Below are 18,069 nucleotides of genomic sequence, written 5' to 3'. Positions count from 1 at the left end.
CAAATATTAATTTTCACAAAGTCTGCTGCCTCCGTTTGTATGATGGCAATTTGCATATACTCCAGAATGTTATGACGAGTGATCAGATAAATTGCAACTAATTGCCGTGCAAATGAACTGAATCCCCCCAAAAACATTTCCACTGCATTTCAGCCCTGCCACAAAAGGACCAGCTAACATCATGTCAGTGATTATCTCGTTGACAAAGGTGTGAGTGTTGACGAGGACAAGGCTGGCGATCACTCTGTCATGCTGATTGAGTTTGAATAACAGACTGGAAGCTTCAAAAGGAGGGTGGTGCTTGGAATCATTGTTCTTCATTTGTCAACCATGGTAACCTGCAAGGAAACACGTGCCGTCATCATTGTTTTGCACAAAAAAGGGCTTCACAGGCAAGGATATTGCTGCCAGTAAGATTGCACCTAAATCAACCATTTATCGGATCATCAAGAACTTCAAGGAGAGCGGTTCAATTGTTGTGAAGAAGGCTTCAGGGCACCCAAGAAAGTCCAGCAAGCACCAGGACCATCTCCTAAAGTTGACTCAGCTGCGGGATCTGGGCACCACCAGTACAGAGCTTGCTCAGGAATGGCAGCAGGCAGGTGTGAGTGCATCTGCATGCACAGTGAGGCCAATACTTTTGGAGGATGGCCTGGTGTCAAGAAGGGCAGCCAAGAAGCCACTTCTCTCCAGGAAAAACATCAGGGACAGACTGATATTCTGCAAAAGGTACAGGGATTGGACTGCTGAGGACTGGGGTAAAGTCATTTTCTCTGATGAATCCCCTTTCCGATTGTTTGGGGCATCCAGAAAAAAAGCTTGTCTGTAGAAGACAATGTGAGAGCTACCATCAGTCCTGTGTCATGCCAACAGTAAAGCATCCTGAGACCATTCATGTGTGGGGTTGCTTCTCAGCCAAGGAAGTGGGCTCACTCACAATTTTTCCCATGAACACAGCCATGAATAAAGAATGGTACCAACATATCCTCCGAGAGCAACTTCTCCCAACCATCCAGGAACAGTTTGGTGACGAACAATGCCTTTTCCAGCATGATGAGCACCCTGCCATAAGGGAAAAGTGATAATGAAGTGGCTCAGGGAACAAAACATCGATATTTTGGGTCCATGGCCAGGATACTCCCCAGACCTTAATTCGATCGAGAACTTGTGGTCAACCTTCAAGAGGCGGGTGCACAAACAAAAACCCACAAATTCTGACAAACTCCAAGCATTGATTATGCAAGAATGGGCTGCCATCAGTCAGTATATGCCCCAGTTAATTGACAGCATGCCAGGGCGGATTGCAGAGGTCTTGAAAAAGAAGGGTCAACACTGCATATATTGACTCTTTGCATCAACTTAATGTAATTGTCAAAAGCCTTTGACACTTATGAAATGCTTGTAATTATAGATCAGTATTCCATAGTAACATCTGACAAAAATATCTAAATACACTGAAGCAGCAAACTTTGTGGAAATTAATGTGTCATTCTCAAAACTTGAGGATCTGCAGAGATGAATGAGAGCAACTCCCCAAATATAGGTGTGCCAAACTTGTAGCGTCATACCTAAGACTGAAGGCTGTAATCTCTGCCAAAGGTGATTCAACAAAGTACTGAGTAAAGGATTTGAATACTTATGTAAATGTGATAGTTCCGATTTTTATTTTATTTTATATAAATTAGCAAACATTTCATGACGCCATATTGTTGTGCAAAAAAATCTTACACAGGGACACTCAAAGTCAATCTTAAATTAATCATTGTTTATTGTCAGCGCGCTTGTCACGATCGTCGTAAGAGCGGACCAAAGCGCAGCGTGGTGTGAAAGCATAATTTAATGAAGACGGAAAAAACAAGAAATACACTAAAAACAAACTAACCAGACAAACGTGACCGCTATAGAAACAGAATGCCAACATGCAACATCACATAGTCAATAACCCACCAACCACAATACAAAACAGGCTACCTAAATATGGTTCCCAATCAGAGACAACGACAAACACCTGCCACTGATTGAGAACCATATCAGGCCAAAACACATAGAAATAGACAAACTAGACATACAACATAGAATGCCCACTCATATCACACCCTGACCAAACAAAACATAGAAACAAACAATGCAAATAATGGTCAGAGTGGGACAGTGCCAGAGAGGTTCCAACCAACTCAATGCACCATAGTACACATGTCAATCAGAAGCTCCCTTTGGACAGACCCAGCATTTGTCAAATATAGAAGTTATAATTGCATGATTTAGCATAATTAATTAATCATTGCTGTTTTGTTTCATTCTTTTGACCGGCGAATACTGTTTCATAACATGTGACAGACCAACACCTCACTAGGCCTCTTCTCTCTAAGCTGAGACCTTGAAACTGAGATATCTTTCATTTCTTTCTCAAAACAAGGTCTGGGCGTACTGCCAAATTGCAGATCCTGATAAGTGAGGATTTGTACAGTCAGCCACTTGCAAGAACACAGAAATAAAAACAAGGGCTAAAAGCTAAAGTGTCAATGTTTGCCGATGACTCAAGTTTTTTCTTAAGAGCACAATCTGGATCCCTGCATCTCTTGATCACTTTTCTAGCCTCTCTGGACTCAAATGTAATTATGACAAGTGTACCATATTACGTATTGGATCGTTAAAAAACAGTGTTTTCACAACCTTGTAGTTTACCAATAAAGTGGGCGGATGGTGAAGTAGACATACATGGTATTCACATCTCAAAAAATAGAAATGAATTGACCACAATCCATTTCAATTGAAAGTTAGCAAAAACAGATACGATTCTTTAACCATGGAGAGGTACATACTTGTTGTTTATGGAAAAATCACATTGATTAACTCTTTGGTTTTATCACAGTTTACTTACTTACTAAAGGCGCTGCCTACTCCAGACAACTCGTTTTTTTTAAATCATATGAGCAAAAAATATTTCATTTTATTTGGAATGCTAAGCCCGACAACATTAAATGTGCCTATTTATATATGAATTTAAAGCTTTAAATATGACAGCTTTAAACCTCTCACTGTACAATAAGTGTAACACCAAAATGGTCCTGTAGATCATTAAGAAAGGCTCATCCCATCGTTCTGCATAAAGGCAAAAATAAAAATGTTGAACACAACTTCTCATTTCCAACTTATTGAAAATGACATGCTGTTTAAAGTATCTCCCTTTCTCAAACAAGCCATACAAAGCCGGTCCCAATTTCACTTTTATCCTCCAGAAAAGATAGAGCACGTATTACAACAAATATTATGTTTAAACTCAAATTTACTCATTAATTTAAAAAAAAAACATTCTTTATGGATTTTTTCAATTTAAAAAAATTATATTTATTAATGATATTATGAATAGAAACGGTGGAGTTATGTCACATGTGCAGCTATTGAAACTATATGGGAATGTCTGCTCAGTCCAAATTTATAACCAACTGATTGCAGCATTGCCACAAAATGGAGGAGACAAGTGGAAGAGGGAGAAGGTGGGGAACTTGTTTGTCTGACATATATTAAAAATACAAATAGGCTGAAAAGAATTGGCATAAATAGAAATGTAAAGTTTAATTTGAGAACAAAAATATTTACAGCTGTGCCATACAGGTTGCAAAATAAATGGGAAGAGATTTTCGTTGTACTGATTCAATGGCACATGGTCTATGAACTGATACACAAAACAACCCTTTAAGCAGCACTTCAAGTTTTTTAAATTTAAGTTATTATACAAAAGTCTTGCCACAAACTGAAGGCTATATAATATGGGGCATACAACACTCTCAGCTCTGTACATTTTTCTGTGAAGAGACAGACTCAGTAGATCATTTATTCTGGTATATTTAAAATGTATGTATGTATGTATTGCAGAAAAGCTGTAAAAAACGAAAAGGATTTGTGTCCTCCGAAGAGGGGATGGGCTAATAAGAAAAAAGAAATACCACCTCAGGTTATTAATAAAGATGTTGTTGTATTGGAAGACTTGCCCTGTGTGCGTTTGTGCTGATTCATTCCTGTTTGTTTTTGTGTTTCCCTGATGTATGATGATCGATCTTTCAGTATACATAACTGGTACTCACTCTCATTTCTCTCTCTCTCTCGTTGTCTTTCTTTCTCTCTCTCTCTCACTCTCTCTCTTGTTCTCTTTCTTTCTTTCTCTCTCTCTCTCTCATTGTCTTTCTTTCTTTCTTTCTCTCTCTCTCTCACTCTCTCTCTCTTGTTCTCTCTCTCTCTTCCATATCTTTCCCTTATCCATCTCTTTTTCTATGCAGGTTGTAGTTCTCTCCTGAACCCGTTCAGTTGTTGCTCTATCACCCCTCTGTGTAACACTACGGGAGGCTGTGCCCTGGGACAGTACTGGTGCCACCTGTTGGAGGCCTGTGTCCCTGTCACCAGCCCCTGCAGTCCCTACAACCAGTCCCCCTCTACAGGGGAGCGCAGCTACCCCCTGCCCCCCAGATACCCTGACATACCCCCCTTCTACCACCTGGTGGCAGACCTGCCCATGAGAGTGGCTCCTTGCTCAGAGCCTGCTCATATTAGTGTATGTGTGAGACGTTCTTATTTACAGAGGGTTTCTTATGTACAGTTCTTATTTACATGCTTTATGATTTGGATATGTCGAATCAATGAAATTCAAATAACTATGCTTCATTCTCTCTCTGTCAGATCCTGCCAGAGAGGGAGATCAGTGTTTACCCCGATGACATTCTGTCCATCCAACACACCGGGAGACCTGGAACCTTCCTGAGTTGCCGCGACAACGCCTCCTCATCCTCCTCCCCCTGGCGACAAAGCTACCTCTCCCTGCAAGGGGCGGAGTGGGGGGGCTGGTGGGAGGGGGGGCTCTCATCCCCACCGGATGGAGGGCAGTGGGTGGACGGGGTGGTGTGCGACCTACGGGTGCTGTACGTCGACACACTGCATGGGCATGGCTATATTTCAAGTTCGGGCCAGAGTGAACTTAGTGGCTTCACTCACATTGGGAACACCAGTACGCCCATAAGTATGACCCCTGAAACCTCAGCTCCTGCCCCAGCAAAAAGTCACATTTCTGGCCTTTGTATGATCCATCCTCTGCCTGATGGAGACAACCAGATCTATGTATTGGTTGACACTCCTATACTCATTGTGGTTAAAATATTCTCTGAAAAAGGGGCCACCAGCTCCTGGTTGGCTCCGGTGCTCCAGACAGGGGTCCCCTTCCTCCCGTCCTGCCCAGGAGAGTTACCTGACTCCTGGCCTGGTTGTGAGAGAGACTCCCCTGACAGCTGGTTCTCCCACATGTCCCTGGTGCTACCCTCAGTGGGCGTCCACACTCTAAACGTCAGTGCTGTGAATGGAGTGAGTGAACAGAGTACCTGTGTACAGGTGTGTGTCTATGAGCCGGTGGCTGGGCTCAGTGTAGAGCCACATGGACATCTGAGGATGCTGGTGGACTTGTCACAGGTGAGTTAGCCCAACCAGTTGTATTGTTGTATTGTATTTTATAGTATTTATTTGAAAATCTGTGTTTTCTTTGTGCATCTTTGAAAATAATCTGATTTTCTTTTATTTATTTGTTCTGCTGATCACGTCCCTGCTACTGTACTGAAATTATACATTGTCACCATTCCCTGTTTTTTCTAAGGCATTTACAGCCACAGCGGAGACTGGTTCCTCAGTAAAGTACACCTGGGTGATTGACAAGCTGGATACGTTTTCCTATGAGGGAAACACCTATAGTGTGATGTTCAAGAAGCCAGCTGAGTACAAACTGAAGGTACTAAGCTCATCCATTTCATATAATTTATATTAAGATAAAACAACCTTGCTTTTAATATAATACCGATATAACAGAGTAAAGTGCCCATAGAGCCTCACTAATAACTTGTATCTGTTCCTCCAGGTGACTGCAGCCAACCCTGTGAGCTCCCAGACCCTAGAGGTCACTCTGACTGCTGACACCATGACACCTCTGGCCGACCCAGAATTCCTCTCTGTCAAGGAGGTTATCGCTGTGGCCGCACTGCGTCTCTACACTTTCAGGGTCAAAGTTGATGTCTCCCTAGGCGTCACTTTCAGGTTAGGGTCATTTTCTGTTTCACAGAAGTATTCGCTTGGAGTGATATTACATCAATGAGGGTAGCATATCTGTTTACTCCATATTTTCTCATTAACTACTGCTGGAAGTGGTGTTGGAGGTCCAGTACGGGGCACTCTTCCCTCTGGTGTAAGGAGATCCCATTGCCCCAGGGCAGTGAAGGGGACATTGCCCAACATAGGGTGCCATCTTTCAGATGAGACTTTTAAAAACCCTAAGCTATTGAATATTATTTCCTGTAGGTGGTCTTTTGGGGATGGCAGTGCCCAGGAAAACCACACCTTTCCTGCACTGTCTGAGTCCCAGGACAGGCCAGTGGAGCGAGGAGTGACACAGGTGTATGTGCAAGACTCTGTGAGCCATGTCTACCTACAGCCAGGTAAACATACCTCTACCAATGTGTAAATTATTGGAATTAATTCTAATAGTATAGATGCTTGCATATCACTCCTCTTTCCATTCAATACAATAGGGTATGTCTCCATTAATCTACAGTGCCTTCTGAAATATTCAGAGCCCTTGACTTTTTCCACCTTTTGTTAGGTTACGGCCTTATTTTAAAATTGATTAAATGTAATTTTCCCCCTCATCAATCTACACACAATACCCCATAATGACAAAGCAAAAACATTTTTTTTAGTCTTTTATAATTTATATAAGAAAACAGAAACATCACATTTACATAAGTAGTCAGACCCCTTACTCAGTTCTTTGTTGAAGCACCTTTGGCAGTGATTACAGCCTTGAGTCTTCTTGGGAATGACACTACAAGCTTGACAAACATCTATTTGGGGAGTTTCTCTCATTCTTCTCTGCAGATCCTCTCAAGCTCTGTCAGGTTGGATGGCGAGTGTTGCTGCACAGCTATTTGGGCCACTCAAGGACATTCCGAGACTTGTCATGAAGCCACTCCTGCGTTGTCTTGGCTGTGTGCTTAGGGTCATTGTCCTGTTGGAAGGTGAACCTTCGTCCCAGTCTGAAGTCCGGAGTGCTCTGGAGCAGCTTTTCATCAAGGATCTCTGTACTTTGCTCCGTTCATCGTTGCCTCGATCCTGACTAGTCTCCCAGTCCCTGCCACTGAAAAATATCCCCACAGCTTGATGCTGCCACCACCATGCTTCACCGTACAGACGGTGCCAGACTTCCTCCAGACGTGACGCTTTGCACTCAGGCCAAAGAGTTCAGTCTTGGTTTCATCAGACCAGAGAAACTTGTTTCTCATTGTTTGAGAGTCTTTAGGTGCCTTTTGGTAAACTCCAAGCAGAGTTTGTACTTTTTACTGAGGAGCGGCTTCGGTCTGGCCACTTTACCATAAAGGCCTAACTGGTGCTGCAGAGATTTTTGTCCTTCTGGAAGGTTCTGCCATCTCCACAGAGGAAATCTTGAGCTCTGTTTGAGTGTCCATTGGGTTCTTGGTCACCTTCCTGACCAAGGCCCTTTTCCCCCTGATTGATCAGTTTGGCTTGGCGGCTAGCTCAAGGAAGAGTCTTGGTGGTTCCAAACTTCTTCCATTTAAGAATGATGGAGGCCACTGTGTTCTTGGGGACCTTCAATGCTGCAGAAATGTTTTGGTATCCTTCCCCAGATCTGTGCCTCAACAAAGTCCTGTCTCGGAGCTCTACGGACAATTCCTCCGATCTCATTGCTTGGTTTTTGCTCTGACATGCACTGTCAACTGTGGGACCTTATATAGACAGGTGTGTGCCTTTCCAAATCATGTCCAATCAATTGAATTTACCACAGGTGGACTCCAATCAAGTTGTAGAAACATCTCAAGGATGATCAATGGAAACAGGATGCACCTGAGCTCAATTTTGAGTCTCATAGCAAAGGGTCTGAATACTTATGTAAATCCTTTTTTTTATTTTTTTTTATGTAACATTTGCAAACATTTCCACAAACCTGTTTTTGCTTTGTCATTATGGGGTATTGTGTGTAGATTTTCTGAGGAAATTGTTTCATTAAATCCATTTTCGAATAAGGCTGTGACGCAACAAAATGTGGAAAAAAGAAAGCGGTCTAAATACTGTATATCACTCTGTCTCTCACTCATACAGATGACTACACACTGACTGTACAGGTCTACAACCAATACGACAACATCAAGGGGGCCATATCACTAAAGGTACGGCCTCCATTGACTCGTATACTCATCTCCCCATCTCCTCTGGTTCCCCTGGTCAACCAGACCTTTCTTCTTGAAGCCTCTTCATACCCATCTCACTACGGAATCCTATACACTTGGAACTTTGGGGACGGTTCAAAGGAAATCCAAGGATTCCACGGCAACGTTAGCCATGTTGCTCGGACCACTGGGGTTTATAACATGACTGTGTGCGCTAACAACACCTTGACTGCACTGACAGCCTGGGTGGCCGTGGCAGTGGTGGAGAAGGTATCTGGACTCCAGTTGAGCTGTAGTGGACCCAGTGAACTGAAGTCTGTAACTGAAATCAAGGGCAAAGTGGCTTCAGGTTCCAGTCTTCACTGGGACTGGAACTTTGGTGATGGGTCTGGACATAAAAACATCACAGACAACTCTGTATCCCATGTCTACGAGTCCCCAGGGAGTTACACAGTCAAAGTGACTGTGTCTAACGCAGTCAGCCAGGCTAGCCAGTCCATCCGTCTGGAAGTCTACAGGTTGACCATCAGTGGAATTCTGCCATCGGAGTGTTCCGAGACAGAGAAAGAGATACCGCTCCAAGCACTGGTGAACGGGAATGTTTCCATGCTGACTTTCCATTGGAATTTCGGGGATGGATCACCTTTGTCAGTACAGAAGGGAAAGTCTGTTGTTACTCACACTTATTCAAACTCTGGGGTTTATAACGTTAACGTAACTGTTCTCAGTATAGAAGGATATGTCTTTTATGATGCCAACGTTTGCATTGAGGCCCCCATTACCGGGATAACCATCCACCCATCACAGGATGCTGTGGCAGTAGGAAAAGAGGTGTGTTTTAATGCAGTTGCTGCCCCCAAAAGACAGCCCACTGGATATCAGTTTCTGTGGCTCAATCATTCTTCCAACAGCTCTCATATAAGAGGACTGGCTCATCATTGCTTTGTGTATAAGGAGGAAGGGATCCATGATGTTTCAGTGATGGCAAGTAACAAAGTCAGCCAGAGCATAGCCAAAGCCACTGTTGCTGTGCAGAAGCCTGTGAGTAAACCATCCATAGCACATAGCAGTCAAAGCAACACACTGACTGTCAATGAGAAGATGACACTTTGGGTCAAGAGTTGCCCTGGGACCAATGTTTCTGTGCAGTGGGACTTTGGTGACGGCTCACCACTGGCAAAGAGTCTAAATGTTTCCCATGTCTTTACTTCCGCTGGCAGGTTTACAGTCAAGGCCACAGCTTCTAATGCAGTTAGCCTGGATTCTGTTAACCTGGAAGTGAACGTACTGCTTCCTGTGTCAGACCTGAAGCTGAAAATCAGCCAGCCATTTGCAGTAGTAGGAGAAAAGACAGTCATAACAGCAGTTGGCAATGTTTCAGGTAATGTCAATTTCTACTGGTCAGTGGATGGCCCTGATACCACCACTGAGCTTGGGATGTCTCACTTTCAGTATGTGTTTCTTAAAGCAGGTGTGTATCAGGTCAAAGTCACAGCCCAGAACCTGGTGAGCCAACAGGAGGCAGCCATTTTGATTATAGTTTTAGAGAGAATACAAGGGCTTCAATTCTCAAGTCTGAGCCTGATATCCATGAGCTACATACCAACCAGAGAGAGTGTCTTGCTCACTGCGTCAGTAACACATGGCTCCAATGTCACTTACCATTGGCTAGCCAACCAGAGAGGTGTGACCCAAACTGGCAGTGTTGGTGAGCACTTTGTGTGGTTCACTGAAACTCCAGGTAATATATCTGTTGAGTTGACAGCTTCCAACGGACTTGGTAAGACAACCAGCCGTATTTCTCTAAAGGCAGTAGAGCGAGTTTCAGGGGCTAGAATGTCAACAGCTAGAGACGCCATACCATTAGAGAAGTATACCAACATCTCTGTAACTGTGAAGACTGGATCTGACCTCCAGTATCTCTGGAATGTGAACTCAGCCCTTTCACCCTTACAGACTGATGTTCCTTTTCTTCTTTACATGTTTGAGACTCTGGGTTCTTGTTCTGTCAGTGTGTCGGTCCAGAATGTTCTCAGTTCAAGCAACGCCACCAAACATTTCACAGTTCAGGAGGAGGTTAGAGAGGCAGACTTTCAGGTAGGTGGCAAGACACATCCATTCTTTATAACATCCAATACTCAAGTTGCACTCTATGGATATGTCAATAAAGGGAATGATCGGCACTGGGAGTGGAAAGTTGTTGGGTGTACTGGAGGTGCTGTGGTTTTGGACAACAATCAGTCAGTTATCTATACCTTTACAGATGTAGGGGTCTATAATGTCTCTCTGAACGTCTCTAATGGTATTAGCTGGCAGGCAGTCTCACACAGAGTCACCATCCAGGATGCTATTCAGGGCTTGACTCTAAACCTTAGCAGGTCTACGGTCTGCGCTGAAGATCATATTGCTTTTACACCATTAGTTTCCGAAGGAACCAATGTCAGCTTCTCTTTAGTCTTTGATGAAGTTGAGCCATCATATGACCTTGTTGAGGTAAGCTTCACCACCTCCACCCTCCCAGTTGGGTCTCACTCTGTCACAGCCCGAGCCTGGAACAAGGTGAGCAACTCCCAGGTGTCATTGACCGTCCAGGTGGTTGAGAGGATCGGGGGCCTACGACTGGTCAACTGCTGTTCCACTGCTCTAGAAGCTCTAAAGGAGGTCCCTTTCCAAGCAATTGTCATGAGTGGTTCTCCAACCGATTACACCTGGACGATCCAATTAGAAGGGTTCCAGCCCTTACAGGTCATTGGACAGGAAGTGATGTATACCTCACCCGGAAGTGGTTCGTTGTCTGTGGGTGTGATGGCCAGAAATGGCTTCTGCTCTGAAACCCTGAATGAGACAGCTATTGTTCAGTTGCCTGTGACGGAGGTCACGATTGTTTGTGATTCTACAGAAAACTTTAGAGGCTATAGTGTCAGATTCTCAGTCACAGTAGATAGTGGCAGCAATTTGAGGTTTCAATGGGGCTTTGGAGACTCAAGTGAAGGAGTTGTCGTCATAAAATCCAATACAGTGGACCACACATATCTCACTGCTGGAAAATATATTGTTCAAGTCACAGCCTTCAATAACGTCAGCCAGGTCTCCACACAACTGCTCACTGAGGTGAGAGAACTCCAGTGCTCACTCCCTCAGGTCACTTTAGTCCAGGGCCAATCCACAATCGTCAAGTCTAGATCCAGCTACTTTGAAGCAAGCGTAGACATCAAAGGCTGCACCGCATACAAGACCATGTACCTATGGGAAGTGTTTAGGGGGAGTGGCTGTGGAGCTGGCAAGACTGACGACACTCTGGTAACCCAAAGCAGTGGGCACCCAGTAACCCTGATTAACCTGGTGGGTGTGACTACACCACTGTTGTCCCTCCCTAAGCAGGCCCTGGAGGTGGGCCAGTACTGCCTGGGGTTCACTGTCTCTCTCCAGGGAACCCCTCTACGTCTGTACAGGACGTCCAGGCTCTCTGTGGTTCACAGTTCCCTGGTACCCATCATCAGGGGGGGATCGCATAGACTGGTGTCAAGCCACGGTGACCTGATCCTGGATGGGTCAGAGTCCCATGATCCTGACAGAGAGGAAGGGGAGCTGAACTACCACTGGGAATTCATCACTGAGGTCATTTAAATCAGAATTAGGAACCTTTCATTGCCTTTCTACTATTTAGGTCGAGATTGTTCACTTATATTTATGTTAACTTATATTGCTGTCTCACCTGGATGTTTTCTCATAATTGTACCAATGGTGTCCGTTTCTGCCTGTAGAACTCTACTGGGTGGTCGTCCCATGACCAGGATCAGCTTGTAGGGTATGACAGCAGCAGGTTGACTGTGCCCAGCAGGAAGCTACAGCCAGACAAGCTCTACCTCTTCACCCTCACTGTCCAAAAGGAAGGGAGGAGACCTATCTCTACTACACAGTCAGTGAGTCCCACATTATCTCTACACACCACAATATCTTGATGCAATGATGGTGGTTCAGCGAACCATGCTCTGTAAATGGGTTGCTGTGAATTTGACAGTAACTTACAGGCCGCCAGTGGTAGGTAAGTTACTGGTTTTCATATTGCAGTACAACTACTGTAATCTAAATACAGTATCAAAGCAAGTACTGTGTAATGACGCACAGTAAAATACTGTATAATTGACGTACTCTACTGTAAAAAGCAAATGCTACTGTCATCGTAATGAATGAATGAACGGATGGTTGAATTAATTAAATTCATTGAAGGGAGATGGTGTTTGTATTTTACAGGATTTTACTGTAATTACTTGAGATTGGTGCAAGCAGGTTGGCTGCTAGGTAATGTTTTACACATTACAGCATATCAATTAATATTTGGTGTTTTATATAACTTGCACTTGTAGAGGCCTTAATGGTATTTTTCTATCTCAATATCAAATCATTTCTGGGTAACAATTAAGTACCTAACTATGATTGTTTTCAAATGAAATGGTGAAAAGACACAAAAATAGAAAAATAGCTTCTTAGCACAGAGCAATTTCTCAAGCAAGAATTTTGCTGGGACTGTCTGGGAGTGGTCTGAGTGGGGAGGGGAAAACTAGCTTTTATTGGCAGAGAGGTTTGGAACACTCTTTCTTATTGGTCTATTAACTAATTTACCAACTGGTGACATCATCCCACAAAAACAGGCTGAAATTTCAGCCGGTCCTTTCAAACAGCTCTTAAACCACAAGGGCTTTTTCACAGCATTATTCCAGCCTCATAGTGAGGAAATATATTTAAAACAGAAGAAAAACTAAATGTTTGACTGCACAGGGCCTTTAACTTCTTGAAACTCCCCATCCCGGATCCGGGTTTGTGACTAAAGCCTCAGGCTCATTAGCATAACGCAACATTAACGATTTCTGAAAATCGCAAATAAAATGAAAATAATGCGTCTGCTCTCAAGCTTAGCCTTTTCTTAACAACACTGTCATCTCAGATTTTCAAAATATGCTTTTGAACCATAGAAATTGACTAATTTGTGTAAGAGTATGCAAAGCTAGCATAGCATTTTGAGTAGCATTTAGCACGCAACATTTTCACAAAAACCAGATAACCAAATAAATAAAATCATTTACCTTTGAAGAGCTTCTGATGTTTTCAATGAGGAGACTCTCAGTTACATACCAAATGCGCAGTTTTTCCTGAAAGCGTCTGTGTGTAGGAGAAATCGTTCCGTTTTCTACATTGCGTCTGGCTACCGAAACGAAAATTCAGTCACCTACAACGTAAAACTTTTTCCGGATTAACTACATAATATCGACCGAAACATGGCAAACGTTGTTTGGAATCAATCCTCAAGGTGTTTTTTCACATATCTCTTCATTGATATGCAGTTCGTGGAAGCTTGCTTTCCTCTCTGTATCCCATGGAAAAATACTGGCAGGTGACTTTTGCACACCAATTTCGGCGCAGGACACCGGGCGGACACCTGGTAAATGTGGTCTCTTATGGTCAATCTTCCAATGATCTGCCTACAAATACGTCACAATGCTGCAGACACCTTGGGGAAACGACAGAAAGGGCAGGCTCATTCCTCTCGCATTCACAGCCATATAAGGAGACAATGGAAAACAGAGCCTCAAAAATCCTGCTCATTTCCTGGATGCCATCTCATCTTGGTTTTGCCTGAAGCTCACGTTCTAGGGCACGCACAGAGAATATCTTGGTCGTTCTGGACACGTCAGAGTGTTTTCTTTCGAATGCTATCAATTATATGCATAGTCGAGCATCTTTTTGTGACAAAATATCTTGTTTAAAACGGGAACGTTTTTCATCCAAAAATGAAATAGCGCCCCCATAGATGTAAGAACAAAGGTTTCCAAACTGGAAGTGACTGCAGGGCAAAACAGACAAATGCTCAACCATTAAAAGTTTAAGACTAGCTGCCTCTCCAATCTGTCCCCTATACATTTATAATTGATGGGGCACTACTACCACATACCAGTTAAACTGGTACAGCATTCTCACTAATGGGTGCAACAAATATAGCCTCTTACAAGGCAGGCCTCAAAATATGTTAATGAGCCAGAAATAACAATACCATGCACCCGCTAGTATTCAAAATTACCATATAATGTTTTCAGTTTCAGTGTAGTTGTGTTAGGTTTATTTGAGAGGATATACATGTCAAATACTCCTCTGTTCCTCTAGGTGGCGGTATCTAAAGCTGCAGTGCTTCCTGTAAGTGTGGAGTGTGTTTCCTGCAGTAGTCTCTCTTCTTTCCGTGTCAGCCAGAGTCGCCCCATTGTGCTCTCTGGTCGTTGTGACAAGTGTGGCAGCCATGTTCAAGTAAGTTCCCCTCTACGTAGCTAATTGGCTGACCTAAAAAACATTTACCGTTTGTGACAAATTAAATAAAGTCAGGCACCATCAGCTGTCATGGCTGCTTTCTGTAGGACTTATGGCGGAAAGTTGATGTATGGTCTTTCTCTTTTCACAGTACAAATGGAGCGAAAAGGATCAGAACGGCGTGACCCTTGACCTGAACGAGGTGACCACTACGGGCAGTCTCTCTCCTGATCTGGTGGTCCGACCGGGGGTGCTGCAGGAGGGGTGTAACTATACCTTCACCCTAAATGTTACCCACCCTGCTGGGGGAAGATGGGGGTTTGCTAGCCTGACCCTCCTGCCCAACCCTCCACCCCATGGAGGTGTGTGTACTCTTACTCCAGGCCCTGGGGAGAACATACGCCTGCTGGAGACTGTGGTAACATACAACTGCTCAGGTAATAGAAACAAAGACTCAAAGATACAATCACATCTTCTTTTGGTGTCTTTGCCATGTTTTACCATGGTGTACCAGATGTTCTGTATCTACTCCATAGGTTGGCTGGATGAGGATAGTGAGTCTCCCCAGATGATCTATATTCTCCAGGTGGCATCGTCATGCCCAGGCTGGGGCCAAGCCTGTCCCCTTCTCACCCTCTACAGGGGTACGCAGCGTACATTTGGCAGCCTGGTTCCTCTGGGGGAGGCGGGGCCAGAGAAGGACCGGTCAATCATCTCTGTGATCCTGCAGGTAGAGGACCACCTGGGTTCAAAGGTCACAGCACTTAACAGGTGAACTGGAGATGAGTTTAAAACTGAGAATGCAGGGAAGAGGTTCCGACCTCAAGAGACCCATGGAGGTTGTAAAAAGACAATTTATGGATGTTTTTGTTTTTTCAGAACTATAACAGTGCTGAGACCTGTGGATGGAGATGGGATCACAGAGTGGCTGAGGAACAAGAGCCAAACCGAACTATTGGGTTTACTTCAACAGGGTAACCCACAGCAGCTCATTCCATATTCCATCGCCCTCACCAGCCAGCTCAATCAGGTATGAACATTACCTTTGTTTTTACCTGGCTGTGACTCTCTTCTCCTTAACGTTATCTTTCCTTTACCTGTCTATCTCTCTCCTCTCGGTCACAGGTGGATCTGACTTTGAGTGAGCAGGATCTCAGGGACAGGAGGGAGATCAGGGGGAATGTGACACAGGCGCTGGCCTCTCTGTCTGTGTACTCTCTACAGGATGCAGCCCAGATCAGCTTAGCCCTGGCCCAGTCCACTGTAGGTAACCTGGCCATAGTCTACTCAGACGGAGTTTGTGCCAATAAAAGCCTGGCAAAAAGACCCACAAATGATACAGATTTGTCCTCGACGCCTGAATGCCCTTGTGTGTTGTCTCTTGCAGGCAGTCCCAAGTGAGGTGGTGTGTGAGGGCTGTCAGGAGAATGTTCTAGATTCTGTGGGGAGAATGATCAGGGTTATGGAAGAGCAGACGGGACTAGGAGATGACGCAGCCATCGACACTGGCAGAAATATCCTCCATGTGATAGGTACTGTACCAACTTCTGAGTGGGATCGACGGATACATGCTCACAGAGCAACGACAGGAATTAGCCCAAGATTTTTGACCAAAAACGGTTATTTCTCTCTCTGTCTTCAGGCAATTCGTTGGCTGCTGTGTCCGAGTCCAAGCTAGTCTCCTCTGGTCCTCACACTCACTCTAATGGATCTGAAACTGCAGTGTCAGCCCTGGACCATGCCAGGGCTCTCATGCGTATTCTGATGCGCTCGCGGCCACGCGACGAGGAACCCCTCTCTCTCTCTGCTCCACAGATCAGTGCTGTTGGTTACCGTGGAAACCCCTCGGAACTCCTCTGCACCACTGACCCCTCGGTCAACACCCGCCAATCAAACCAGTCCAACAAATCGCAATTAAACCCTGACAAGCCAGAGTCATACCCAGCACATCCACCCTGCCAGTTCCTCATTCCCTCCTCTCTCAGTGCCCAGCTCCAGCGTCAGGTCCAGGGATCTGAGGTGGTACAGATTCTCCTGGGTTTGGAAGGGGTGTCTGAGTTCTTCTCAGCAGCCAACCCACCTATTTCTACTTCTCTGGCTGCCATGGAGTTCACCACGCCCCAGGGACAGCCTATTCCCATTGCTAACCTGGACACTGACAGATCTATCAGGGTTACTTTGCCCTTAATATATACTGTAGGAAGGATCGGCGCTGGGCATCGGGCTAGTGGAAGTGGGTCTGGGTCGAGATCTGGTGGAATTGACAGAGACGAGGGACGAGCCCCAATGGTTAACTTTACACTCCGAGCCAAAGGGTGGCTGGATTTTACAGTGAGGGCAATGAAGAATATGGATCCCAATGCTGGACTGTACATCTCCTTAAACTTCAGCCTGCTTCCAGGAGCTTCGCTGGTGGGCTCAGGACATGTGAGAATCACAGTGGCCACCCAGCCAGGTCATCCTGCCTCCCATGATTCCCTAGTCAGAGAGCTGACCCTCTCCCTCTCCAGCCAGTCATCCGTGGAGGACACCATCTTCCTCTCTCCTCTGTGAGTGTTCTGTATCTAGGCAGTTATGTTTTCCAAAAACCTTTTACAAGTTGTTCACTTTTACACCGACAGAATGTTGTGAGGCCTGATTTTCTTCCACACATGGCGTATGATGACATGCCAGTCATTTACTAATGCAGCTTGTTGCCTATTATGTCTCTTCGTCCCTAGACTTAACAGCACAGTACAATCTCTCTTTGTGAACCTGACATCCAGTCTGAGTGGAGCTCCAGTCCAGGCCTCAGTGTGTGTGTTCAGCTCTCTTTGCCAGTACTACAGCCTGAGGAAGAGGCGCTGGAGCACTGAGGGCCTCCGGCCACTGGAGGGCAGCACCCTCCACTCAGCACACTGCCTCACCCAGCACCTCACCATGTTCGGGGCCAGTCTGTTTGTCCATCCAGACGTTGTGGTGCTACTGCCACCGGTATGTTTGGTTAACACAAGAATTGGTATAGCTCATTAGTACATACAGGGAAAATAGATGTCAGCAGCCTTAGATAGACGCCTGAATACATGCTGAAAAGGTAGAGGGACACAGAATTCCGAGACATGATCATACATTCAATATGGCCACCTGTTCACCCACCTTGCAACACAGTTTTTTAATTGGGACCTCCTGCTGATTCTACTCATTTGTATTACATGTCCCCCTCCATCTCACCACCCCAGTCCAGTGGTCCAATGCGTAATGTGGTAGTGGGGATTGTGTGTGCTGTCCTGGTTCTGATCCACTTCCTCCTGGGCCTGATCGCCCACAAACTGGACCACCTGGAGAGCCTGAGACTATGCCATGTACCACTGTGTGGCCGACCTGGACGCTACAGCTACAGAGTCCTGGTCAAAACAGGCTGGCGACGAGGAGCAGGTAAAGGGACTCGCAGATCTTAGACGACTGGGTTGGTGTAAGCAATAGATCCACTTCTTTTCTGTCGTATTGCTGACAGTTCTCACCGAGCCAGTCCTAACAGTCCTAACGTGTGGGAGGGAACGAGGGTAGGAGAGAGAGAACA

At 45.0% G+C, this 18,069-nt stretch overlaps 1 protein-coding gene across 1 annotated transcript in view; it reads left to right on the top strand.

The window, feature by feature from the left end:
* pkd1b (polycystic kidney disease 1b) overlaps positions 1-18,069 on the top strand; it is a 37,189-nt gene that overhangs the window by 11,965 nt on the left and 7,155 nt on the right. The window contains exons 7-22 of the mRNA XM_064952769.1: positions 4,278-4,562; positions 4,685-5,454; positions 5,636-5,767; positions 5,894-6,069; positions 6,331-6,467; positions 8,146-11,831; positions 11,978-12,136; positions 14,373-14,510; positions 14,662-14,947; positions 15,047-15,281; positions 15,390-15,540; positions 15,636-15,773; positions 15,898-16,042; positions 16,153-17,059; positions 17,231-17,483; positions 17,729-17,924. Coding sequence (XP_064808841.1) covers positions 4,278-4,562; positions 4,685-5,454; positions 5,636-5,767; positions 5,894-6,069; positions 6,331-6,467; positions 8,146-11,831; positions 11,978-12,136; positions 14,373-14,510; positions 14,662-14,947; positions 15,047-15,281; positions 15,390-15,540; positions 15,636-15,773; positions 15,898-16,042; positions 16,153-17,059; positions 17,231-17,483; positions 17,729-17,924 — 7,794 coding nt within the window. The remainder of the gene's footprint in view (positions 1-4,277; positions 4,563-4,684; positions 5,455-5,635; positions 5,768-5,893; positions 6,070-6,330; positions 6,468-8,145; positions 11,832-11,977; positions 12,137-14,372; positions 14,511-14,661; positions 14,948-15,046; positions 15,282-15,389; positions 15,541-15,635; positions 15,774-15,897; positions 16,043-16,152; positions 17,060-17,230; positions 17,484-17,728; positions 17,925-18,069) is intronic.

This window comes from Oncorhynchus masou, chromosome 31 (assembly GCF_036934945.1).
Source record: "Oncorhynchus masou masou isolate Uvic2021 chromosome 31, UVic_Omas_1.1, whole genome shotgun sequence".
NCBI lineage: Eukaryota > Metazoa > Chordata > Actinopteri > Salmoniformes > Salmonidae > Oncorhynchus > Oncorhynchus masou.
Note: the sequence above shows the minus strand (reverse complement) of the source record. Positions and strands in the feature narration are given on the sequence as shown.